This window comes from Vanacampus margaritifer, chromosome 1, assembly GCF_051991255.1.
Source record: "Vanacampus margaritifer isolate UIUO_Vmar chromosome 1, RoL_Vmar_1.0, whole genome shotgun sequence".
NCBI classification, from domain to species: Eukaryota; Metazoa; Chordata; class Actinopteri; order Syngnathiformes; family Syngnathidae; genus Vanacampus; species Vanacampus margaritifer.
The window spans coordinates 22,442,509-22,470,389 of NC_135432.1; the positions used below are offsets into that span (position 1 = coordinate 22,442,509).

General features: G+C 41.0%; 1 protein-coding gene across 5 annotated transcripts; it reads left to right on the forward strand.

Moving 5' to 3' along the window:
• Nucleotides 1-189: 189 nt before the first annotated feature.
• Nucleotides 190-27,765, forward strand: LOC144035027 (vang-like protein 1). Of its 5 annotated transcripts, XM_077544329.1 has the most exons (10): nt 190-365; nt 9,208-9,398; nt 14,882-15,008; nt 22,288-22,719; nt 23,238-23,413; nt 24,661-24,821; nt 24,906-24,941; nt 25,815-25,962; nt 26,236-26,470; nt 26,538-27,765. In XM_077544329.1, exons 2-10 carry the CDS (start codon nt 9,328-9,330, stop codon nt 26,796-26,798), a joined length of 1,647 nt encoding a protein of 548 aa, XP_077400455.1. In that variant the 5' UTR covers nt 190-365; nt 9,208-9,327; the 3' UTR covers nt 26,799-27,765. The 5 variants fall into 5 exon arrangements, with proteins under 5 accessions (XP_077400455.1, XP_077400470.1, XP_077400489.1 ...); XM_077544344.1 differs by lacking the exon at nt 24,906-24,941 and having other exon boundaries at nt 192-365; XM_077544363.1 differs by lacking the exons at nt 190-365; nt 9,208-9,398; nt 14,882-15,008 and adding an exon at nt 15,252-15,512.
• The last annotated feature ends 116 nt before the right edge of the window (nt 27,766-27,881 follow it).

Consider the following 27,881-nt stretch of genomic DNA (forward strand, 5'->3'; position numbering starts at 1 on the left):
GTTTAATTTTAACATTTGCCATTTTCTGTCTTTTACGTCTTGTTAAAGATATTCCTTAGGCAAGGATTAAACTCACATTTTGGCGAACTTCTTTTTTTTTTTAAGAAAGTAAAAAGTTTGGACACCCTGGGAAGAGAAATCTGACAAGAGTATGCGCCTCTTGATTCATTTGAGCTACCGACCGCCTCCTCGCGGCCGAACGCCTCACTGCACCCCAGTGCTGCAAGCCTCTGCCGCTGAACATTCCAAACTGGTGGTGTGACCCCCCTACTGTTAGCAAGGGCTGCTTCCCTGCTGTAGCCCAACTGTTTTACAACCTCTGGATGGCAAGTCAACCACAGGAATGATATTGTTCCCAACAACAGGTGAGCTTCACTTCAATACCGCTGTGATGCACGTATGTGATGGGCTAATTAATTAGCAAGTTAGCTCAGTGGTGTGTGAAGGTCTGTGTTAGAGTCTAATGTACTGTCTACCATTGCTGTAGACGACATGTATATGTGTGTGTGTTAGCTCAAGAACTCGCGTAAATATAGAAAGTTACTTGTTTGTTTAAAGGAAAAGACACGCCTTTGACATCTACCTGTATGATTTTTACGAGACATGCGCACTAACCAAAGCTGAGTCCAGCGTACTTATTATTATTCCACAGTGTTGACATGTCACATTGTTTAATGTGTGTATTTTCCTAAAGTGGCTTTGCTTGTAGTAATGTTGTACGGTGAACGTGATCTTATTTCCAGGCTTTGGGTCTCAGCTGTTTAAGTGTAAGCAGCGCAGGGATACACGGCAGTAGTTATTAGTGCTGAAATGCGACCAGCGGAGTGATCTGCTGGATGTTCTCTAACCTAGTAGTCCTGCCGCAGACTTTTTATGCAGCAGTGCAATGCGAATAAAAATAAAAATATACAATTATCAGGAATTATGAATAACAAGCAGAGTCAAAATGAAAGAAAGTTTGACAGTCCAGTGTAGCATAACAATATATTTTTCGGTTCGAGACATGTCATGACTCACCATGGAAACAGCAAACTTGAGTGAGGAGTGCCTTAAATAAATGTTAAGAGTACAGACTAGTTGAAATAATATCAATTCATTCATTATTCAGTCAAGTGGAAGCCTCAGAATGTCCAAGAATGCAGGTTACATATATTGTAAATGTGTGTCTTTCTCTCATGATATCATTAATTGTTCCAGTGCTCCCACAAGCTGACTGAAGTTCACTGAGTACTGTAATGTAAAAAAGTAACGCTTAAATAATCACGTTAAATGAGCAAATGTGTATAGTTTCTGATTCTAGTGAGGACAAGCTACAAATATACTGTTGTGGGAATCAGATTTTTGGGTTGCTTCTCTGGACCACTAGACTGTGAGATAACAGTGGGGCATAGGTGGCAGTAGTGACAGTCAATGGTACTTTAACTTTAAACTTTAAGTCACATACTGTAGGTGCAAGTCTTAAGTGTTGACTTTCAAGTTTCCCAAGTTACTGTGGTCAAAATCAAGTAAGTCAAGTACCCACTAAAATTCAAGCAAGTCGAGTCAAGTCAGCACTTGTGTTAAGCAAGTCGTAAATCAAGTCAAGTCCAATTTGCATTCTTCAAAATTAGTTTAACTTCCTTCCATTTACACTTTCTAATCGTGAATATTGTGATATTAGACTTCATATTGTTTCATCTCTATGGGGGAATCCGTTATGTCATCAAAAATATTCATCTTGTCTTCTAGTTAAAACGGTCATTCACTTTTTCTTTTTAAAGACAAGGTTTACCTTTTTTTTTTTTTTTTACTAGTTTCTGCTTCTGAGGAAGACGGCCTCGTCTAAAAAAAAAAAACTATTGTTGTTCAAATATTTTTCCCTGGGGATTATTTTGGTTGCATTGTGGCTTTAATAATTAATACAAATTTTACTATCTCGTTCACCAACACTAAATAGTTGAAAATTACATCACTAGATCCGAAAGGGGCAGCTGTAGTATATAGTAAGGTGAAACTAATGATTCTTTTAATATTTGATTAATCTGTCGATTTAGTTCCCTAATCAGTTAATCTGATAACAACATTTCGCTTAATTAAAAAACAGGACATTATTTCAGCTTGACATTGGAGAAAATGCACAAACATGAATTGATTATGATTCAGTAGCCGGTTTGGTTCATAAATTGTCACTTGTCAGGAAACGGGCAAAAGTGTAGACCCATGTTTTGCGAAGTAAAAGCGTCCGATTTTGTATTTTAATTAAACGCAAAGATAATCAGTCTGCTTTCTTAGAGGACTACTGAAATTGAAAAATATTTAGTGTTGATGAAATTGGAAAATATTTAGTGTTGACAGGATGAAATTCCAAGGATTTGGACACTTTTAATTTCAACAATGTCTCTAAAAACAAAACATCAAAACAGTTGTCAATGAATTTGATATGTCAACCGACTGCTTGTTGCACCTCTCATATATTGCCAATATCGCAGCCAGATGTGCCTGACGTGTGGTCTGACTCTGCCCAACTGTTTGTTGAATTCAGTAACATTCTGGGATGCCAATCGAATTCCACAGCGGTAATAACCCTCATTTGCTCTGCCATGAACATCAACACAGCAAACATGTGACGCGATACGCTCATTCTCCTCGTGCTGCTGCTTGTCTCGTGACTCCATCTGCAACGGAGCTTTGATGTTTGCTGGAGGGAAGTCACTATTCTGCACTAGAGACACTTTTTGTGTGATGTTAGAAGCAGCTGCAGGTTGCCATTGCAAATCAACGGTTAAAGTTTGCTTGTACGTAATGCTGGAAAAAGACTTTATGTACTTATTCCACTAAATGAAAAACAGATGAATGGCCTTCTTGAAAGCCAGTTCCAAATTTGACACACAACAGACCATCCTTTGTTGTTCAAGAGATGCTCCACATTTGCTATATTTGTGCTATTCAGTAAGCATGTCTTTGAAAGCTTATAAGCTGGTCACTAAAATGAGATCCAGCGACCAGCATTTAACACAATACTGTATTTCATGTCAAGTTTAAGGGCTTTAGAGGTCAGTTACATAAATCGTATGCCATCGTGATCGGCAATAGTGACAGTTTTAAAGGTCCCATGTTATGAAAATGCACTTTAGTGGGGTTTTCTATCAATACTATGCTCTGTCCCCGGCCTGTCTACAATCCAACCAGGTTAGCTTTGTCCTCCTTTCTAAAATGTGTGCTTCAAACGGACAGATTCAACTTCCGTGACTTAGTGACGTCAAAAAGTGCACTCGACCCAGCCCCCCCGGGTTAGTGGCACCGCCTCTGGTAAAGGTTTGTCACGCCCACTGAAATTCGAGAAGCTGGCTGCTCCTTTCTTTTTCTTCCCCTGCAAATGTTCCGTGGAGAGGGAAATTTTTTTTAATGAAGCGATGAATCATGATTAATCAAAATTCTAAGATGTGATTAATCTGATTAAAAAATGTAATTGTTTGACAGCTCTAATTATTACAAAATTAATCGTTATCGGGATAGGAATTGGAAATGACCAATATCAGGATCTAACATTTTGTCCTCTAGGCGGCGCGTATGTCTGCTTCTCATGATAGTTTTAGCAATCTAGAACTAAACACAACATCAAAACCAGTGTCATCTATAGCAGTGGTCCTCAACCCTGATCCTCAGGGACCGGTATCCAGCCTGTTTTCCATGTCTCCCACAGCCAACACAGGTGGAGATCGTTATCAGCCTTCTCCAGAGATTGCTGATCAGCTGATGATGTGAATCACCTGTGTTGGCTGTGGGAGGCATGGAAAACAGGCTGGATGCCGGTCCCTGAGGACCAGGGTTGGGGACCTCTGATCTATAGCAACAGCTCAGTGCAACATCTCTAAACCTAAATCTACGACCGTCAGTTCGTGTTGTCACTGTCCGTATCCAGCGGTTTCGGGTCAGTAAGCAACGATGTACGTCGGCCCAGCGGCCTGTGAAGCAGCGGCTTTTCCCAACAGCCCCAGGCGCAAAATTATTTTCTATTTACATCTTCCCTCTAATGACCCATAGACAATGTCAGTGTGTATATGGAAGTAAATAAACGTAATAAACATTATAGTGTTTAGTTTTGCCTTGCCTTGCGGATTTCTGGTTTTGCGCAATATAACAGTCATGTATTTATAGTCTGGCATAAACAGCCGAGTATGAGTCTTAAAAAAAAAAAGATCTTTCTTTTCCCAGAAACAGCACAAACAATACCATGGATGTTGTGTTCTAATGTGCACATTGCCATCCAAAATCAACGGCGTTTTATTCTACCATGACTTTCCCAGCGATGTTGAGCTCACTCAGGATTGCGTGTATTGCTCTGTCCCGGAATCGACTTTCCTGGGCACCGCAATGCATGAAAGCATGAAATTAAAAAGAAAAATAGACCCGTATAAAAAAGACACCCAGGAACTAAAAAATCATTTACATTTGAATCACAAAGATTTGCTGGCTCCATGATGACTTTGGATTCTATAGAAAGTATAACCTTGAAGGTAAGATACACATAACGTTAAGCAACCCAACATTTGCAGGGTTTTTTGTGCTTCTTCATGGATCAGAGGCAAAAGGCCCAGACACTTTTCCTGTCTGTGTCTGAAACGAAATACAATGTTGGATATTTTCTGCTAATATAACTGGAAATGTTCCTACTAACATTACTACGTGCATATTATATCACTAACCCGTTTTTTTTTTCATATGAATATTGATAACCTGTGTCTCTAGAAAAAAATACCGTCATATTTGTGTAGAAGAAGCATACATTTAAGCCTTTCTATCATTTTTGCTGCTTGCTGTTTTGGAGAAAGACTTTACAACAAGGGTGTTAGAAAAAATCTATTTGGCAATATATCGCGATATTACAGCACGCAATTCTCGAATCGATTCAATATGCGGCCGAATCGATTTTTAAACATCAATTTTTGGGGGGAATATTCAAAAAAACATCTTACTTAGGGTTAGGATTCACACATTAAGCATGGAAGAATGTTCTATTAATGAAACATTCAGCCTTGTTATTTTATTTCAGTGCTGTTCAAACATGAAAAAGACTGCATCCTGTTTGTTAAAGGCAGTGGCTCAGTTATAAGGCAGAATTTTCAGATAAATAAATACATTTTCATTCAAATCTTACAGTGTACATGTACAAGTTTACTGATATGTATTTTCTAAATTTGAGTTAAAAAAATCGCAATAATCAATTTATAGATTCGTATCGGGATTAATCGGTATCGAATCGAATCGTGACCTATGAATCGTGATACGAATCGAATCGCCAGGTACTTGGCAATTCACACTTTACAATGACCATGTAGGTCTGTGATGGTTAGCTGGCAATTTTTCAAAACTGGAAAAAGACTGAACCGTGTTTTGGCGACATGGGAAATTATGTGCAAGAGTCCATTACACGTTTGATTCATCTGGCAGCAATCACTGGCAGGAATTCAATAAACTGATGTCCACAATTCTTTTTGTCTTTTTGTTGTTGTTTTTTTAAGATCAGCTAAGTAAATGCTGTTTTTGAGCGGCAGAACACTTGAATCTACAAAAAAAAAATCCCTGGAATCTACACTTCATCTGAGCAATGTCTGCAGATTGTCAGTCATCCAGGTTGAAGTAACAAGACGGCAATTGGACTTGTTGGCTGTGAACTGACCTGAACACGCCTTTATGGCGGAAGGGGAATCGTAGAATTTTAGGAGCCTTTGATTCAAGTTGAGATTGAACAACAAGTTGAAGGACTGCCAGTCAGTGAGTCAGACGTTTTGAAAATGAGTTGACCAAACCAGTAAGAGCTGTGCTCGCCCCTCATCATTGTATGAGTGTCATGCAAGCAGGCATACCCACAGACCGCCCGCGAAGTCACTCGCAGCTGTCCTGATGCCACGCTTCTTAGAAATGGCTCATTGTGAACTTGACGTATTTTTGTACGGAGTGATTGCAAAGTCAAATTGTGAATGCAAGTAGGGAGAAAATGCTCACCCACTTTCTAAGCACCTTGAGGGCAACCCCCGCCACCGCCAAAATACACCATAAATCTTTGCATACTGCTGGAAGCATGGCCAGTAAGTTTCAGTGGAAGTTTCCAGTGGCAGCAAAGTAGTGCAGTTTGTCGGGACTCGGTGAGAAAAACACTCATTCCAATCTTGATTCTTGTCTTTCTTTTAGTAATCAGATATTGTTTGTTTCATCATCTTAGTATTTAGCTGTTTTCTATCAAGAGGAGGTGGAGAGGTTCAAGGTGAGCGTGTACATGCGCTGGAATGTGAATTTTGTTTTCGCTCAAAAATTCATTTAGTGTAGCATTTTTGCCTGCTTGTGTATGTGACTTTTGACATGTTTATTCTTGCCTCGAGCAGTTCAAGAGTCGTACGTGTGCAGGTCTACTGCTCAAGTGTGATAAATGTTTATAAGTGTGACTTTTTTTTTCAATTGGTCATTCCCTTTTAATACAGTTGACTATCTTGTGACTCTTCATATCTGTTTGTTGTGGTTTTACTGTATACCAGTGCTTGGAAGGGCCACTTGAACTTAAGTACAACGCACCAAGAATTTGGAAAATTGGATCATGGGTTTTGGAGAAAATCCTTTTTGGGGGACTGTTTCTGCGTGATGTCACCTGTAGAAAATCCTGTCCAAAAATACCTCCAAATTAGAGTTAGTCAGTGGAACTCAACATTTCTCTTCATCCATTTTGTTTTGTCTGCTTCTCGGGGAACCCCTTCTCCTATTGACTGACAAGTTTCAGGTAAAAATATCCACCGATAAGCTCGTATGGGCGGATATTCCAAGTATTATTAAATTCCATAAAGATGGTGCCCACTTGTCAGGTTGGTAGTTTTATGAATGGGGATGGAAGTCGCAGTACCTGCAGAACAGGGCTGCACGATATTAAGAAAACATGCGATATAGTTGCTGAAAATAGCAATATCAATATTATTGTGATATTTAACATGTACCTAAAGAAATGGCAGTTATTATCTACTGAAACAATGACGTTTTTTTCATGTGGCAAAATAAACAAACTCAATTCTTAGTTAATTCATTGTAATTACCTCTCGATAATCAACTATTGGATGGCGGTGCACATTTTATTTAACGTCTGACTGGTCAGATTCGGATAAAAGCATGAAATTCCATTAGAAACTTATTGCATGTCTTCGCCATATGCTTATTGTATGGGCCAATATCGCGATATCGATATTTTTTCGATATTTTGTGCAGACCTACTGGAGAAAGCCCATTCAAATATAGAGAGAACATGCAAACTTCACAAAGGAAAACCAGAGATGTTGGCCTTTTATTTTAATTATTCAACACAATTTTATTTTGAAAGGCAAGACAATGTGAAAATGTTGAAACATTAGTTGTACTACAGGGTGATGCTAATGTTCGTAGTAAAGATGGTGGACCTTGAAAAGGGCAGTTTTTAAAATGTAGTCTTTTTTTACCTTGAGAATGAAGCCCAGTATTTGATGTGCACAATGTGGGACTTTTAAAAAATTCGCACTATTTTGATATTTGACACTTTTATACAGTAGCCTACTTTGTCATGTTGCACATAAGTTTGACAAACACTGAAACAGACAGAAAATTGGTTTAGCAAGATTGCATGCATGTGTTTTGAAAGAGTACATTTGAAAAAATAAATGTGCTTTTGTTTGATAGTGGGTCGTGACTTAACTTTTTGACTGCCAAAAACGTTAAATAACGTTTAGTAAAATCCTATGGAGGAGTGCCAAAGACGTTAAAAGACGTTTCTTTCAAAACAGAGGTGAAACTAACCATTTTCTATTGTTGATTACTGAAAAACGGAATAAGGTAGAAACAATTTTTTTTTTCTGATGAAAGATGAGAGTCCAATCTTTCAGTTGGTAGTATGTGTGTTTCCATAGTCCAAACACATAATTTTCTATGGACCATGAAAGATCAGTCAAAATGCTTAAAATCGGCTGGCACCCACGGCATCCCTTTTCTGAAAACGTCTGGCAGTCAAAGAGTTAATGGCCATGAGAAGATAACGAACCAGCCACATGCCGACAGAAGTTAGCAATTTGCCGTGTTCCTGCACATGGACTGCGTGCGGGCTTCTGACTTTACCACTTTGTGGTTTTAAAGATACTACACTGAAGCAAATATGTATTTTTTTGTTTGAACTGATGGCATTTCTTGTTATGCCTCATCCATGACTCATCCAATAAATGTGTGCTACATTGGAAAAATCTTGCACTGGCACTGCTGGTTCTGTTTTCACACTGTTGAATTTCCCCACTCAGTGTTTGTGGAATTGTCAGACTTGTCATGCTTGCACTGTGTCTCAATAAGGGCTACAATAATTGCTTCTTCACTTCTTTATATGATATACAGTATATTTACCGTTACTCATGGGCGGTAACTTTGTCCATATTTGGTCAATTTCATATTTTTTCTCAAATCTATACTATTGCTCAGTCCCGAGACTCCCCAGTCTCCACATTGGTCTGTTATGTATTTATTTATTTATTTAGTTTAGTTGAGTTTATTTACAAATTATGACAATTTTAAAATGTATAAAATGGTTTGCTATCTTTCTAGCTCAGAAATTAGCATAGGTCTTGCTGTATTTATAAACCTACTGATACTTATGACAAACCGAGAGCTGTAAGACTGTGAGCATACATCAATGCTCACAGTCATATGTTGTCGTTGTACTTTACTGAAGTTGTGCAACGCGACTTGCCTACAGTATATGCTGTAAGAATCCATGTACACTGCAGTATATGCATTTAAAAAATATATATATATATATATATTTTAGTGGTTCAAGATTTACGTAGCAGACTTAAATATGGCATTCACTTTAGATGAATTTTCTTTTCTGCATGATTTGGTTTTATCATGTCATGACATTGGTGTTAAACGTCTTACATTAAGATTTGGTGAGGCCTGCAGAAACCCTCACCACTAAACGCAATAATTGACTGCCTTGTTCAAGATAAACAATCACAGTACCTTTTGATATTCATTTTATTCACAGGTCTCTGCTCTTGCTCTATTCTCGTTACAAGATATATATTTTTTCAGATTGTGATCGATGATGTCAGTGCAGCTGACGAATTGGCCATTTAGTTTTGACACACAGCTTGCCAAATAGCTGCTGAAATTCTCTTTCTTGATTTGGTCACATTCTAAATGCACATCTTTTTTTACGTTCACCCCACCCAGGTTGGTGTTTCCCTGCCCGGGGGTTCATTTCCAAGCCGACCGCCTGAGCAAGACAGCTACCCTTTGCCTTTCTGTGAACAGGACAGACAAAGTCCAGTTGAATCGCAGCACGTTGTTGCCATGGACACAGAATCGACCTACTCTGGCTATTCCTACCATTCCGGGCGCTCACGGGGTTCCCATCGGCATGGGTAAGATTGAATCCCCCTCCTCTTTAATGTTGAGCCATGATTGGAGCTGCTACGGGGTTATCTTGCTCATCTTTCTCTTGCTACTCATTAGTGTGTCACTGCTCTGCTTGACGGGCCTGATGAGGCCTAATTTCTGATGGCTCTGCAGATACGATGCGAGTCTGAGATGAGCGAGAACCCCTTTCTTGTCATCTATAAATCTTACATGAAGTCAGCACTTTTAGCTTTATTTTGAGAGGTTTCACAAATGTATTTTTAACATTTTAAAGTAGAGTCCAACGCTTTGACCGTTTTTTTTTTTTCCGTTTTTTTTCTGGAGAGCTCAGTTTTGTTAATTCGGTAATTTTACCGATTTGACATGTCATCATCATTGCTCTCTCTTTTTTTTATATATATATATATTTTTTTTAAATTAATTTTTATTTTGTATGCGTGCGTGTGAGTGTGTACTCGTTAGTTCACCTAAAACCTATTAAAAATGCCATACCGTTCACCTAAACCGAACACTTCAGAACCCAGCCAGAGCCGTGAGGCCGTCAGGAGACCAGAGGAAGGACCAAAGAAAGGAAAGTGAAATCCAGCACCGACCAGACATTACCTGCTACCCACCGAGTCTTTCCCCAACCCCAGAAACATCTAAATTCAAACAAATCAGGGAGACCTCAAGAGACCAAAGGAGAGACTGAGGAAAGGAAGGACGGACAGACGAAGCAGAGTGAGATCCACAGACATCAGCTTCCACCGATTCAACGACCAGAGGAAGAAGCAGATTGTGTTTGAATTTCGATAGATGCTGGTGTGGTGGATCTGGCATGCATGAAAATCTCCACCAAAGAGGGGAGCCGTCGACCCCCGCCAGGTCAGAGCAAGCGCAACACCTCATGGCCCCCCAGGCCACGGCAGCGCCAAGGGACGACCCCCGGGACCCGCAGGGGCCGCCGGCCGGAGAGCAAACCCAGGAGCAGGCGCGCTCCCCACCCCAACACGGCCCGCGCCCCCAACCCAACGCAGCAGGACGGGGCACTGCAGGCCCGCCAGGCACCCCACCGGTCCACACCCTCCGCTCCCCCACGACCCCCCGTTTTGACCGTTTCTGTTTGTAAACAAAGAATTCCAAACGGATATTTGCATTTTTCGGCAGAGTTCACTCTCTTCAGTTGTTTCAGTGTTTTATTTTTACTTAGTTTTATTTCTCTCTTTGCAAAGTGTACCGAAGTAACTGTACTGCACTGAACATTTCATCATCCATCTTTTGCTAGTGGTATAAATAACCTACGTAACACACGCTGAGTAGGCTGTTGTTGTTGTTTTTTAATACAGTGATACCTCAGCTCACGAACTTAATTGGTTCCCAGAAAGTGTGTGTGAGGCGAAAAGTTCCAAACATTTATTTCCCATAGGAAACCATTAAAATGAGAATAATCCGTTCCCAGGTCCCCATAAAACATCATTTTCTACTAAATAAGCCTTAAAACTACACAAAATATACCTTATTTTATGTATAATAAATGTGCTATTGTATTGTAATTAACTAAGTCACACAAACGCACACCTCGTTCGTGTTTTTCGATGATCTCCTTCTTCTGCTCGACCGTAATTTTCTTTAAGGTCTTCTTAGGCTTAACACTAGCCTGTGGTTGGGTCTTTTTCAGTCCCATGATAGCAAAAGTACACTCCAAAATGGTCCAAAATGCCTACCAAACACAAACCACGTCCGCACTCAAAGAAAGGGGGTGATGAACTGGGACGCCGTGAGCGTGCGTCAGCTTCTCGTGATTTCTCGTGTCGCGTGATTTGGTTCGTCCGCCGAAAACTAGTTCGTCAGCTGAGACTATATGCTCGCGAATTTAATGTTCGTGAGGCGAAAAGTTCGTGAGCTGAAGCGTTCGTCTGCCGAGGTATCACTGTATTGATGTATGGTTTTGATTATCTACTGTAATTCCCATCCTTTCAGGGGGTAATGTTCCAAAAACTGCAATGAAAAGTGCAAATCTTACTGGAGCCACCCCTCTGTTTTAATCTGAACTTAATTACCCTCCCACGTTATTTAAACACATTGTAGACCAGGGGTCACCAACCAGTCTGCGGCTTTTGAGTTTGTCATGCGCAAATGTTCACGCACTGAAGCATTGACGTTTAGCCCATCAATGGGTGTTCAAGTACCATACTTTAAGTACCTGAAATTTATAGTAAAGTTGATCAACGGTAAAAAGTTCATGAAAAAAACAGCATAAATGTAGCAACAACAAAAAATGGTTAGTGTCCTAATTGGAATTGTGCAACTTTTTTTAATTTTTTTTTTAAATGTATTTATTTATTTTCATTTCAAAGAATTGTAATTGATAATCATTACCGAATGGAATCAGAACCGGAATCATCCAAATTCAAATGAGACCCAACCCTACTGGTCAGTTGAACAAAATGTGTTAGTCTGCACGTATGCACGTTTGTTTGTTTTTTGCCTCATCCATGTGTAAGTGAGGATAACAATTATCCCACACAATCGTACAAGGTCAAGAGAAAGTGTTCTTCTATGGCCAAAGGTTCCAGTGGGCTCCATCACAGGCAGAAAGCCACTTGAGAGATCCATGCAGCAGACCAAATTGCATTAATCAGACCATAGTATGATAGGATAGTGCAGGTTTGGAATAGCAATGAGGTTGATGCATGCTAATGAAGCAGAATCAAGTTATGGGAAGGTAATTGAGAAGGTTTGTGTTGGGAGAGGGAGAAGTTGGTGTGTATTCAAAAAAACACTCCTGCATAATTCCACAATGGTACATTCTAAAATATGTCGGCTCCTTTGTGCCTCTTTCTAGCACACTTGAAGTCTAAGAGGCCACGTGTTCTCTCGCCTGATGTTTCTGACTATCGCGTATTGTCACAATAACAAATCAAATCATGTGCAGATAGGTGAAGCACATTACCGTTTTCTCTTACTATTAGCTTTCACCCAAATAAAATGAGGAAAACCACCAGGATGCCAAACCAACAGCACACTAGATGTATAATGCTCACTTTCATTTTCTTCTCCATAATGCTGCCGTCAAATCAGAGCAGCTGCTTATCCTCCCTATGATCGGGAATACTGTACACAAATCCCCTTGCAGCATCCTGTCCTCTGCCATCTCCCCTTATTAATGATCCCGGACTATAATGACTGCTACAAGAGCAGCCATGACATAATATGATTTGAAGTAGAGATACACCGATATGGTTTTTACCGATTATTAGTAGTCAAAAGCCGCGTTTCCACCGCAGGACGTTCGGGTATGTGGAGGGGGGGTAGGGACTTTCACAGGAACCGTCCTCTCAGCCGGCCCGCTTGTGGCGGTGTCTCCACTCGCGGAGTACGACCCGTTTCGCGACGTCGCGAGTTCCGATCGACGCGTAATCGCCTTGCGACGGTTTCTGTGACGTCACCCAAGCACAGCGCCGCAAAAATCAGAACAAGGAGAAAAGAGAAAAAGTTGTGGCGTTTTTTTAAATGTACTTGGCGTGGATGGATGGTTTGAGTGAGAGGAGACGGCGTCTAGATGAGTGGAACCAAAATAGGCAAAGGATTATTAAGAGAATTGTTTTGGTGGAAGAGACTTTAGCCGAGAATGCATCATCGTCGCGCATAAAAGTAAGATCATTTTTTATACTAAATCATTTTTAGCCAATCAGCACGAAAGCTCGATTGGGAGTTTATCGGGCCGGCGGAGTAACTACCCTTGAGTAGGACCTCCGCTCGTCCCCGTAAATTCCTGTAAATGCGGCCCGGTTGGGAAGACTCCTGCAGTGGAGACGCGCACATACAGGCCCGGCACCGTAAATTTACCCGAAGTTCCTGCGGTGGAAACGCGGCTAAGGATGCTGATAACTGATATTTGGAGCCGATATTCATTTTCACTAAAAGTAAAAATATTGGCATCAAAATTTTGAAAAAATACAAACTTTTCATTTTATTTTATTTTAAAGCATATTTTTACTGAGCAACTTTTAGGGTTTGTAAAATATTGGAGTTAAAAAAAAATCTTAGTCAATAGACACCTTTGTTTTAAAAATCTAACAAAAAGTTAGCAGTAGCATGTTTTCAAAAGTTATATTAAAAAAAATAAAAATAGTTTTCTACACTAAAGTATTTCAAAATATCTGAAGTATAAATTTTTTACTTATCTTAGTTTTAATATCAAATACGAACAGAAGGTGCAGAGCTCCCAGGGTCAGCAGCATCTCTGAAAATGAAACAAATGAAAAATAAATTTAAAAAATGTAATTAGTTTCCTTAAAGTAACACTTAAAAAAAAAAATGAACCTACTGTCTTATCGGCCATATGATTCTTCAAAATGCCCGATGCCGACATTCGTCAAAATGCTAAATATCGGCGCAGATAATCGGTCTGGCCGATAATCGGTCCATCCCTAATTTGAAGTCAAGTCATGGTCATGTCAATGACCATGCAGCAATCTCCTATTCTCCTCGTGTGATTACCTATGCGAAGGAGGTCATGTTTTCACTTGCATGTGTCAGTGTTCACATTGAAAAGGAAACACAAGAATAGAAGCGGAAAGCAGTGCGGTTCACACCCTCGAATCAAAACACTGCTCCACCACTAGCCTGTAGCAAACCCAGCACTGTCACTCATTGGCTGTTTCCGCCTTTTCTCCCAGCACCAGGATGTCCTGTAGCTTAGTGTTGGGGATTGTTATATTGTGTGGGGGCCACTTGGAAGTTTGAGCGCACCATTTTTTAGTGCAGTGTGGAAAGTTTTGAATTGATTTATTTTGGTATCACTTTTTTTTAATATCACAAAAACATGGCATTTGAATGCACCCAGTATGTTATAAGTGGATGTCAGAATAATAAGTAATACTTGTAGTGTGAATTTTTTTTTTTACAGAAAGTGAAAATATAGGGTAGTTTCTCAGATTTCTCTCTCCTGGAAAGACTTCAGCCCAACGCTTGATTGATAAATCGATTGAGTAAATGCTCTCAATACAGTACATATGTCTATTTAAAACTGCTAGTTCGTGCCACATAACCTCAGTATACGTAGTTTAATTCAAGAATTGTCATTTGGTGTTTTCCGTATACAAGATGGCCGCAGACAAAATGTGAAGAAGACAGACGAGGGCTTAACTGAGGCCTTGCAGCTTCTCAGTAGTAACGGATCCACATTGGGCACAGTGCCATGTAGCCGCAGTACTGCTGGACCCAGGATGCCGATTCCTGCTGGTTACATTTGGCACAGGATTAGCGTTGTAAGTGCATGGGGTCAATGGCGCTCATATGTTGGAGCGCATGTTCGGGTTGTATTTGGGTCATCGGGAATTAGATTTCGTAACAAACCGAGCAGTGTTTGAAAATGAATATTGATTGTCTCTGTTTACCAGTGCACACTTCCCAGCACAGCATTTAGGCACTCATCATTTTTTGCTGTCCCGACAGAGAAAACGGACAAATCAGCAAATTATTATTTTTTTCTTCTTTTTTTCAGGGAGAGAAGCCGGGATCGCCACAAGTCTCGCAGCAAAGACAGCCGCTCGGAAAAATCCGTCACTATCAACCCCGCCCCTGCAGAGCCGCTGCTGGGTGACACCGCTGTTCGTGGCGAGCAGGTCCAGGTAGGCCAATCAGACCATCACTAATTCCACCACATCATACTGAAATGAACAAGACTCCCGTTCATCCATGTCCAAACAGTGGCGGTAACATGATCTCATTTTGAAAAAAGGTTTGGCGCTCAAGAGACTTAGCGCAAGTTAAAACGAGGTATTTGTGCTTATCGGCGTTCCGGCGGGCCATCTGCTATTTACGAGAGGGGACCGGTCCACTCGCAGCTGCATTTGGGGCGATAAATGTTGGCACAAATATGCAGATTGGAGCAGGCGGCCTAGTTGCTCTCTAGATGGATGGTTTGTCATTTTGGTAGAGAAACACATGTTAATCCTTGGGAGCAGTCGGTCATTTTGTAGAAAAGGCTGCTTTTGGCCCCCATCACGAATGGACCAGCCCAAGCTGCTTAGTTGACACAACTTCAACTGTATGGCCGGTCATCATGCACGTCAAGAGAAGATGAACCCATGATGCATTATATGATGGCTTGTTTGATAAATGACAAGTATAAGGTAAGAAATGATTCAACAGATCTTCTTTGGCATTCACTGGATTGCATTTACATGATGACGAGCATTATTTTGCTTACATTTACAGTGTAGATATTATAGGATGCCCGTCATCATCCGCTCTAAATTGCTCCGGATTACTTGGATAATGAGATCAAGAATTTTTATTTTATAGTATCCGTGTAAAGCACCTGCTTTAACATACATTGGATAATATAATGAAGGCTATATTAACACACACAAAAAAACTCATTAAATGAAGTAGAGTCCCTCAAATATCGAATTGATTTAATCTTCTGTATTTGTCTGCTTTCTATCTGCCATCTTTCTTATCAACGTTGCATCAAAGGCTTCTTTCGACCCCGGTCATGAATTTGAGCTCCGAGTATGAGCTAGTGAGTTGATGACAGCTCGTTACCTTAAGGTCATATGGAGTTGGGCGACCCGGTCTGGTCGCCTCGTCCATCGTCACACATCAAACGCTTGATGTTGCCAAACAAGCGTCTCACACCGCGGCCTGGCGCAGCCATGCAGGAAGACAGAACTAAATCAAACGCTGCTGTAATTTTACTGACCTACTTGCCGTAGACTTTTCCCTTGTGGAACACTTCGTTAACGTTGCCTGTGTTTGTTTATGCTTGTGTCTAATTTTAACGGAGTTGCTGCCTTCCTTTGGGTTTGTACTCGACGATGTGGCCTGCAGGGGGCATCGCTTCTGGAGACACATATGCAAAGAAGAGTAAGAGCTTTGATGTCCCATTGCTATTGTGGCGTGCACGTGGATATTCAGGTGATGTTGGCTGAAGCAATTTGATCGTTGGGTCAAACAAGAGACAATTTGCTTGATTTCAGAGGAACTGGCAGAAAAATGAACTTCTGCGTGGATTCTTGTGCTAGATTTGTGATTTCAGTGTTCCTTCATTTTTGTTGAAGCAAAGCCAACTAGCAATTGCCTCCTCACCAGCACCTGGCTCGCTCAATATGCCACAGGCCTGAATGACGGAAAAGTGAGAAAAAAGGGGAAAAGTGGATTTGGTGTTCTCCTTAACATAAAAATGAATGTCCTTGTTTTAGGGGGGAAAAAATGTATTATTGCAAAGAATTCATTCTCATTGACCGTTCTTTGTAAACTGTGTAAAAATGGCAGGCAGCATTGAGCGAGAGGGGGAGACCCTCTTAACTGAAACCTATGAAAGATAGGGAAAGACTCTAAACAAAGATCCCCTGTTGGACTCACATTAGCCACACCCATAATGACTCACTTGGCTCTAGAAAAATGTAGGTTTGCACTACAAAGAAAACAACAGTATAGACACCGCTTTGCTTTAACATTTTCTTTGTGTACAGTATGAGAAGGCAACAGGGTGGTGTAAATGATCAGAAACAGAGCAAACTATATATGCATACTAGGGGTGTGAATTGCCTAGTACCTTGTGCTTCAATTTGTATCACGATTTATAGGTCACGATTCGATTCCATACCGATTAATCCCGATACGAATCTATAAATTGATTATTGCGATTTTTTTATTTTAAACTCAAATTTATACTAATCAGTAAACTTGTACATGTACACTGTAAGATTTGTATGAAAATGTATTTATTTATCTGAAAATTCAGGCCACTGCATTTAACAAACAGGTTGCAGTCTGTTTCATGTTTGAACAGCACTGAAATCAAATATTAAGGCTTAATGTTCCATTAATATAACATTCTTCCATGCTTAATGTGTGAATCCTAACCCTAAGTAAGATGTTTTGTTGAATATTCCCATAAAAAAAATTGTTTAAAAATCTATTCAGCCGCATATTGAATCGATTCGAGAATTGCGCACTGTAATATCGCGATATATTGCCGAAACGATTTTTTCTAACACGCCTAAAAAATTCTCAGCATCAAGAGAAGTCAAGAATGTCAGTGGCAACTTTTACATACAAGAACAGTAAAGTAGGATTATTTTCACACAAAAAAATGTAACGAATGTCTACTTAGAAAAGTATAATCGTACTCGTGCAGGCAGTAAGTGTTAAATAAAACACTGAAGTGCTTGTGGAGGTTGCCAACACAATGCTTTTACTATAAAGGTCCTCCACTCCTCTCAGAGGTATTGGGTGCCGGGCGTACGCCGTCTCTTGCCCTACGTCAGCCTTTTAATGTGAACATGCACCTCCAGCCAGAAAGGCCAAAAGTCTCAAACATCCTGCAAGACTTAAGCAACCATTATGCGAGATGTTTTAGCGTACCAAGATGACCATAATTAAATAGAATGTCTGTTAAGGAGAGCGCAGACATCCGCCAATGCCAAGCTCTTAACAAAAGTGATTTATGTTTGTCTGCACATCTGGTGGATACTTTGTGGTTCATGGAGGATGACGAACAGACGAGCAATGCCTTTTATGATTCTTGGGGGTCAGATGCCATAGTGACGGAAAAACTGAAAATATATTTCTTTAACCGCAGAAGGCATTGAACCGTTTAGTCGACGAGTCGTCTTACTGGTGAAATCGACTCATCATTCATTAAGCACGCTTTTGGATTTTCATCTTCCAACCTGCCAATTTACAAAGGACTTTTGACTTGCCGTTGTGCTGCTGTAGCCAGATGCTAGCGCTCTGTGGTGCAGCCAAATGTCCGGCCAACAATGTGACGCAGTGCTGTATCTATGTCTACGCAGGTCTGTAAGGAGTGAGTGTGTGGAAATCTTTTACCAAAAAGTAGGGCCGTGACAAAAAATCGATTCTCATTTAGTACGAATCAGAATCGATTTTAACTCTTTGACTGCCAAAAACGTTAAATAACGTTTAGTAAAATCCTATGGAGGAGTGCCTAAGACGTTGAAAGACGTTTTTTTTTTTCAAAACAGAGGTGAAACTAACCATTTTCTATTGTTGATTACTGAAAAACGGAATAAGGTAGAAACAAACTTTTTTTTCTGAGGAAAGATGAGAGTCCAATCTTTCATTTGGTAGTATGTGTGTTTCCATAGTCCAAACACATAATTTTCTGTGGACCTTGAAAGATCAGTCAAAAATGCTTAAATCGGCTGGCACCCATGGCATCCCTTTTCTGAAAACGTCTGGCAGTCAAAGAGTTAAAAGTCCCCAAATCAATTTCATTTAAATTATTTTATACTGTCTTCCCTTTGTTTGTGTGTGCCTTTATTGGGTACCCGATTTGGCCACTTAGGGGCAGTGTGGTTCCACGCGGTCTGATACACTGTTAAGTTGTAGCCACATTAGCGAGTAGAAGGGAAAAGTCATGATCAAATCATTCCAATAAAAGTTTGTTTTTTTCAGCGTGGAGCCGTTTTTTTGAGTGACAAAAGTTCCGCGAGTAGAGCACTAATTAGCATTAGCGAGTCAGACTGGAGTAGATCATTACGATTCTTTGAACATCTATAAATTGAAACAAAAATCATTGTCAATCAAATCATTTCGAATCGAAAATCGATTCTGAATCGAATCGCACACCTAAAAATCGGAATTGAATCGAATCGTGAGACATTCAAAGATTCCCACCCCTACCAAAAAGTAGGTCTGTTGAAGAGGAACATGCATATGACTCGTAATTATGAGTTGTATTTTAATTCTTTGTTTTTATGCCTGTTGGTTGATGTATTTTCCGTAAAACCGCTCCGTAGTGCAAAAAAACTTCAACTCCACTTTCATCACGTTATATCCGACTACAAAAAAAAAAAAAACTCAGCTTAACATGTTCGGTTTGGCCCAAACGCCAAACCTTTACAAAGTTTCGAGGAAATCAGTTTGGATTTTTTTTTCATAATTCTGCAAGATGTTGCTGCTGCTAACAATTGCACTCGTTTTCAACATTTTCCTTTTTTATATTGTTTTACCTTTTAGTACACGCACGCGCGCGCGCACACTCTCACCAGTGTTCACTGGGTCAGAAGCAATAGGCGGAGAGTGGTGCTGAGGCAAACGACAGGAAAAGAATGGGAGAGGACGCCTCGAGGGAGTAACAGCAAAAAGGATTGGTGAAGAGTGAAGAAGAAGATGATGGGAGAAGTGCATCTTCTAATCGCTATTTTGTTTATTCTTAGCCCGCCGGGATGGTGTGCAGCAATGTTTGTTTAGTGTACTACTTCCCCCCCCCCCCCCTGTTTCTTTTTATCTACCCACCTCCATCTTTTCTCGTATGACATTGTCTCATCACTTTCTCCCCGTTTCCTTCGCTCTCTCGCCCCCTCCACTCTGGCACACACAAACACACATGAAGAGGCAAGTGACGTGGCATTCCTCCCCAGGCATGATGGGAAAATTGTATATATAAAGTGGTCTAATGCATTACTAGGCTTCGAAACCACATTGTGTGGTAAATCGGTCTTGCACGAACTTGTTTGACGACTGTGATGGACCAGTGGAGGACAAAGTATGATGGCGGACGATTTTGATTTTGGGAAGCTGGCGTCTAGTGTGATAGAGACGGGTGATGAAGTTCTGCAGGTTCTGGAGGTCTCTGAACCTGTCGTTGAGAAAGGGGAGGTTATTGTCACAACCATAGGAGATGGCTCTGATCTTCCTCCATTGGTCAGCACTGGAGCTGAGAACAAATCAGGCCAGGTAGGGCTAATCAATTCAAACAGACTCTTTTGGAAAATGTGCGCTATTTATGGTAGGACAACTCGTTATCTGCAGGGCAAGCTTAGTCATACATACAAACGTGTCATTTTGACGTGCTTATTATTATTGCGTGTATGTGTGTGTATAGTGTTCATGTGTACATGTGGGCAATTATCTCAGTTTTTGCTTTGCAGATGGTTTGTTGTCTAGCTGCAATGTTTGATCACGCCACTCTATCAGGATAGTTGTTTGTTTTCACATGAAAGTAGAGATGCACTCATGCCAATACTATACATCTGTGCTCATACTCATGCTGATAAAAATGCTCCGATACTATGACGGCGATACCATTTAACCTGCCTGACATACCTTCCAGGTAGGAGCCATGTGAGGTGAGTGAAGATATTTTAAGGTAAACACGGATGATGACACAAAAGATAATTGAAAATCATGCTCTGCAAAATAGATGGTCGTTCAGTTTTGTTTTGGAACTGAAATGGCTTGTGTTACAGGCTACATACATTTAAGTGAAATGTGTGACAAGACAAACAAATTCACTAAGGTGTAAAGTGAAATCATCAAGTAATATATGGTATTAAAGCATAACACATAATATTTTAGCTAGGTAGCTAGCAGCAAGCTAACATAACAGTCTACATCATCATTCAGTGTAGTTTTAACTTTTGCACGCTTAACGGTGTTGGATAATTGAGAGGTTGTTGCACAGTAGTTCAACTGTAGGTTGTGAGGTGGTGTGAGGTGGAAGCATTGCTGCACTTTAGGAAAACCTTTCACTGTGTTTGAGTGGCCTTTCTTATCCTGACAATTTACACAAATAATAAGTAGTAATTTAATGTAATCATGTCAGGCAAAGTCCTCACTGTGGCCCATTCCCTGTCCTCAATTTTAATAGTTGTCTTGTTCTTGAACTGTTCTGTGGCTCTGTAAGTTCTGCTCCTTGCCACTTCCTCTCTTTCACCTACTTTGATGTGATGAAGGAAACTCAGAACCTGTTGTCTTTAATTGGTTTATCCTGTGGAGAAATGTAGGTCACTGCTGTCTATTTTTAGTCTGGCAGTCCAGAACAGACTACAGACGTATTAACCCACTGTGTGAAGTCTTAAATGGTTTGATGACCATTTTGCTCAGGTTTTAACGCGCAAAATGAGCTTTGATTTACTTCTATGGAAAGATGTAGAGCTCTTGTCGATTGTTGTTGTTGTAGACAGACATACCATCATTGTATGCTTTGCTACTTGTAATATAATTCCTGAGACCGTTTTAATGGGATTACACCACAGTATTTTAAACCCTTCCTCAGTTAACTATAGGAATATAATGATTAAATCTTACCTTTGACACCATGGTGATGTCATTTTTAATGAAATATTAGGTGTTTTACTGGTTAGTTTTCTAATGCGGAAGTAAAACGCCCGGTTCAGTAAAACCCCGCCTCTCCCTGGGTTTTTTTGTTTTTTGTTTTTTTGCGATCACTTGGTGTGTTTTAGGGCAGTGTATTCAGTGAGTAATATGTCAAGGTACACACTTCCAGTTCAAACCATCCATTGTTATACTTCATCGTGCTCTTCTCATCCAAAGGCCAGAGGCTTGTTTCATTCCCAAAGCACCCCCCACCCCCCCACCCCGACCACCCACCCCTCTCCCCAACCCCCCGCGGCTGGTGTTTCCTCCACTGCCGGCGCCTTGTTGTGACTGCAGTGCAAAGAGTCCTTATCGTTGTTGTTATAAGGGCTGCGCTCCAACATGGCTGACCTTCATTATCTGCGGATACAGTCTCACCCGTACGTCAGTCAAGCCCAGTTGGCATCACACACGGTTTTCTTTCTCAGCTTTCCATTTTGATCCCTTCCTTTCTCACATGATTAGACAACCTCCTCTTTCATTCATGCAGTAGAACAAAGTCAATCCAGTTATGTGATGCATTCATTTACTGTCATTCTGTATAATGAAATCAAATTGAATGAAATATAGAAGACTCTTTTGAAGGGTTGCCGCTTTTGAAATTTTGGGTAAAGGTTTTGATTTGGCATTATAGTGTAGTTCTGTGGGGTTTTAATAGAAGGGTGACTTGCTCATTGAGTGTTAATTTGTATTGTGTATGTTTTGTTTTATTTGCTTGTATTTTGTTCGTCAACAATTATATATTAAAAAAAAAAACATTCATGTTTCTTGAAACAGGATGACAACTGGGGTGAGACCACCACGGCCGTTACTGGCACGTCTGAACACAGTCTCTCCCAGGAAGACATCGTGCGCATCACGAAGGACCTGGAGGACAGCGTGGGGCTGGACTGCCGCCGCTATTTTACGCTCACCCTCGCCGTGATCCTGGGCCTCCTGGTCTTCCTCTCACCGCTGGCCTTCATGGTCCTCCCCCACCTGCTCTGGCCAGAGAAGCTGCAGAGCTGCGGCACGGCCTGCGAGGGCCTCTTCATCTCTGTGGCCTTCAAGTTGCTCATCCTGCTGCTTGCCGTCTGGGCCCTCTTCTTCCGGCCGGCGCGAGCCAGCCTCCCCCGAATCTTTGTTTTCCGGGCACTGCTGGCTGTTCTGGTGCTGCTCTTTGTGCTCTCCTATTGGTTGTTCTATGGCGTCAGGATACTAGATTCGCAGGTGAGATCAGGATGTGCTGCTGAATGCATGTTCAATTTGCACTAAGGACAAAAGTATTGGGATATGTGGCCTGAACTAGAAATGTTATAACATAGGACGTACGCTCTCCTTTTAGACTGTAGCAACTTTTAACAAGGATCGCAATGTATGGCCATTTTTATCCAATCCATTCATCCAGATGCACATTTGAGGGCATTCCTCACATTTTTCCTATGAAATTATAATCAAGAAATGTTCTATAAAGTCTCTGAAAACAGACTTTTGCCCAATATGATATATTCCAGTGTTTTAAATTTGGGCTAAAACAAGATCAGGGTACGACTGACATCTTTGATTTCCCTAGTGTGGTGCGTGGTATTTTAAAATGTGAGGAAATACACACATCTGGCAGTCCTTTGAAATATATTTGAATATTCATGTGTTGTACATCCTGTCCTACATGTGTCTGCTTGTTGCTTGTCTTTGTAGACCTTGTGACGAACAGTGGCTTTCTTTCTCCTCACGTTTGTGCCCTCTAGGACGAGGACTACCAGGGGATCGTGCAATACGCGGTGTCACTGGTGGACGCGCTCCTCTTCATTCACTACCTGGGCATCGTGTTGCTGGAGTTAAGGCAGCTTCAGCCCTACTACTCTGTGTGTGTCACACGTTCCACGGACGGAGAGACCAGGCACTACAATTTGGGACAACTTAGGTGAGAGAAACAGTAAGCGATGGACAGGGTTGGAGAATACTCTCGAAACCAATATGCAAATCTTAAAGGGCCGCAATTGAATTTTTCAATTATTCCAAACTCGCCATTATACTTACTTTTCCATGTTTATATTAGTTTGTGTCTGTCTATGTTTATGTGTTGTGTATTGACTGTATTGCTTAATTTCAACAAGTATGGGGGGGTTCAACAAATGATAAACACAACAAAAGTATTAGTACTTGTTGAAGCAGCGTGAGAAGGAAAACGACAGACAGTCGCACAGCTTTCAATTTCTTCTTATTGAAATTGTCTGGAGTGTATGTGTGTGTCTGGCATCCATCTGCCAGCACATTTCTTTGTGTCTGTTTTCCCCACCAAAATGCCTTTTTTGGGTGTTCCTTGTGTCAGAACTTCCAAATTGAATAGGAATGCGTTCCTCCCAGCCTGGAAGAGTTACAGACAGCATCCTGTCAGACTGCCGGCTCTGTACACATTCCCTGCTTGCTATGCTTAATAATTGACTAAATGTGGTGGGGGTGAGAAGGGGGTTGGTCAGCTGCTCAACAATGTCTTGTTTTGTGAATTTTCTGTGTTTTTAAGCGATAATTACTCCAAATTGGTGCTGCAAAGGGCAAGTGTTGTGATTGCTGAGTTTATGTTAGGGTTTAACAATTTTGAAAATTAATTGTGATCCTTTTTTCTTCATGTGATTATATTTTTATAACAAACTCAAGCAATAAATTATTCTGTATTACAATAAATGATATAAGAATTGCTACTATACATTGATTTTTAGTCTGGTTTTAGTCTACTAGTATTATACTTTGGTAAAATAAAGGCAAATTAACAATGAATTAATACTGTATGAAAGTTGGTTTATTTACTATCTACTTCAATTAGAGATGTTAACTACTAAACATTTTGACTTCACTATGACAGCAAAATTATTATACCAAACAAGTGTGGTGTAAGAAAAGTTGTGCAATCAAGTCAGATTACAACAATAATGCAAACAATCTGTGGCTATATCACTTCAACTTTTCATGAAACTGATACATGTGGACTGCACTTCTTAAGCACTGATCTTATCTAGACACGCATTTATATAAAGTATAAAGACAACCAATCGACCAAAATTAAGATTAAAATTGCATTCTCCTACATTTCGCTGTCAATTTGAATCTGATTGGTCAACCGTAATGTGCTGAAATGTGTGAAAATGACAAAGTACGAATGTGTGTGCGCAGTATACAGCGGGCAGCGCTGGCCATATTGGAGCACTACTATTGCGACTTCGCCATCCATAACCCGGCTTTGCTCTCCGCCTCCAAGTCACGCGCCGCCAAGCACCTGGCTGGCCTCAAGGTCTACAACGTGGACGGGGACTTCCCGGCGGCCCCTGCTGAAGGTGCGTGTTGTCACGTTTTTGTCCTCCTGCCTCACTCAATTGTGTGTCGTTGACGGTCTCCTCTCCTGATGTGGTCTCTTGAAGTCTTTAAAGCTAAACTCCGAGCCTATCTATTGAACAGTAAGTCAACTCCATGCCGATGCTTATTACCATCCCCTCCACACACACGCACTTAAGGCATGCCACGGGTCAATGTCAAATATGCAGTTAACTGTCAAATGTAACACTCAGCCGTTGTTAAATTATCGCCTGTCCTCAAGTGCACCAACCTGGCTCACTTTCCCCCCCTGCATTTGTCTCCATGTTAGAAGAAAAGGGCTGACAACATTGTTTCTCCCCCTTGCACCACTTCCGTTGTTTTCACTCACCATCCCCTCTCAAGCCTGCGCTATTATTTCACACTCTAGTTCAATTGCTCGTCCCATTTAAGTCAGGAAGTTTGATGATGCCTGACAAGCTATTGCTTGCTTGTATTGTTTGCTAGGAGTTGCAAATGTGTAAACAGTTTGGAAGGTAATAATCCATACATCACAACTAAGCAGTGTCATTCTTAAGCAGGATGGGCCGAAAAACTCCCCGCTGCTGCCTTCATGAATTATTCCATTCATGCGCCTCCTCTGGCCCACATGAATAATTTACTAGCGCTGCCATCTTTTAACCTGCGTTTTTACCAGTCAGGATCAGGCAAGAGAATCCACTTTTAGGACCACACAACAGTAGCTTGGAAGGACGTTGCAACCATTCTGAATTTTACAAGATATTTCTGGATGAAAAAAAGAAAAGTCCAAGGTTTATGCAAGTTGATATAAAGGTATCCCTACTAGGGGTGTAATGAAAATGGATTTGAATCGGAAAATCGCATTTGATTTAAAAGAAGAACAGATCCAAACGGTTCCACTTTAAAACGTACCGTCTTTGAATGGCATCCCAGCTCATGTATCGGCAGAGTCATTCTTTCCATCCTTCATCCCTTATTTCCGTGTGCTGTGACAGGTCCGGGGAACAGCACAGCCGCCGGACTAGCACACTCCCAGTCCAGAGCCATGATCGCAGCCGCCGCCCATTGCCGGGATTCCAGCCACAACGAACTCTACTACGAGGAGGCTGAGCACGAGAGACGCGTGCGCAAACGTAGAGCCCGGTGGGTGGCGGACATCAGCAAAACTTGCACATCTTATTTATTTGGCTTCATCTGTACCAAGATTCTCAGAATCTCTTAAATCCAGCCACAATTGTAGTCGACTCGTTTAGGAGTCAAAGTTCCCCGGACTTGAACTGAATTAGCTAAAAAACGCTTCCAGCTTCTTCGTTTTTGCTGCATCTTCCTGGAATACTACACAACTGTAATATCCAGATATGGCATGTCATATCACTGAACCCATGATGTCCCCCTTGCACTCCATTTTGCTGCCAGGCTGGTGGTTGCCGTAGAAGAGGCCTTCACTCATGTAAAGCAGATGAAGGAAGAGGAGCAGAAGAAAGTTCCAGGAGATGTGATGGACCCGCGAGAGGCAGCACAAGCCATCTTCCCGTCTATGGCACGGGCCCTGCAGAAGTACTTGAGGACAACCAAACAGCAGCACTGCCACAGCATGGAGAGCATACAACAACATCTGGCCTTCTGCATCAGCAACAACATGTCACCCAAGGTCAGACCTCCACCTCAATATTTGATTTTGCCCCCCGCACATTCATCCAATATGTTTCCCCCCCCAGGCCTTCCTGGAGAGTTACCTGAAGCCAGGCCCTACTCTGCAGTACAGCCGGGACCACTGGTTGGCGCGTCAGTGGGCGCTGGTCAGCGAGGCGTCAGTCACCAGCGGCCTTAGAGACGGTACCGTCTTTGTCCTCAAATGTGCGGACTTCGGCCTGGTGGTGACCGTCAAGAAGATCCCCTACATCCGCATGTCAGAGGAGTACATTGACCCAAAATCCCACAAGTTTGTCCTGCGGTTACAATCAGAGACCTCAGTGTAGGGCTTTTTGGAGCTTATTTGTATTTTTACTTGTTGTTTTTATGGAACTGTATATCGCACACATATTTTATTTTATTTTTACGTTTTAGGAATTTTTTATTTTATTTTTGCCTTTGGACAAAAATATGAATGCTGACCTGTACGTGTGGAGCAAAAATTATTTCAGCGTATGCTCTGCTTGTGATAAGCCTGAATCAGACTAGATGGCAACGTTGGGATTGTTTATGGTTGCAAAAGTCTGTGTCCATTGGATGGACTGGATTCGAATTTTCTAACTTCCCTCAAACAACAACAAAATAAAAGAAGACTCGTTTTGGAGTCTCAATCAAGAACCTAATCTTCAGGACTATGGACAAAGACATACCTGCACGCCTGTCCACCACACCTGAGATCAAAGTTGGATCGTTTTAGTTAATGAGCTAAAAAAATAATAATAATAATTGATTTGTATTCACTGGAAACGTGTTCATGGCTCCAGATCAGGGTTGTACACTACTGCCACCTGGTGAGCAATGAACATAACTACTGAGCGGTCAACGCTTTGTGGAGGCCAATACACTGTATCTAATTATGTAGACACAAATTGTATGTATGTACTATATGTTTACTCATATCACCACCATCCTAAAATAATGGCCTAAGTCATTTTTCTCATGAAAAACTGAACCAAATACTGATTATTAATAATTTCATTTCAGGGGTAGAATTGAATAATCTGTTTTAACTAAGGATGTAGCCAATTTTAGCAGTGGTGGCCTGCATCATGAGGAGATGTTTAAGGCAAGAAAATGTCAAAATAGGACTTGGAGCATAATTTTAAGAAGGTGACGATATGTCACTCATAGGTCTCCTTTTTTACATTTGTCACGATGTTGCCATGCCTCTGTCAAACGGCTTTACAATAACTCATGACACGGGCCTTTGTATTGAGGAACAAAATTAAATCATTTTTATGACTGTTTGTACAACTGCTGTGTCTTAAAATGTTTGTTGTTGAATGTTGAGATTAACCCCTATGCTTTTATACAAAATGTGTTACTGTTCCTAAAATGTTATATTACAGCACAAAGATCATACATCTAGT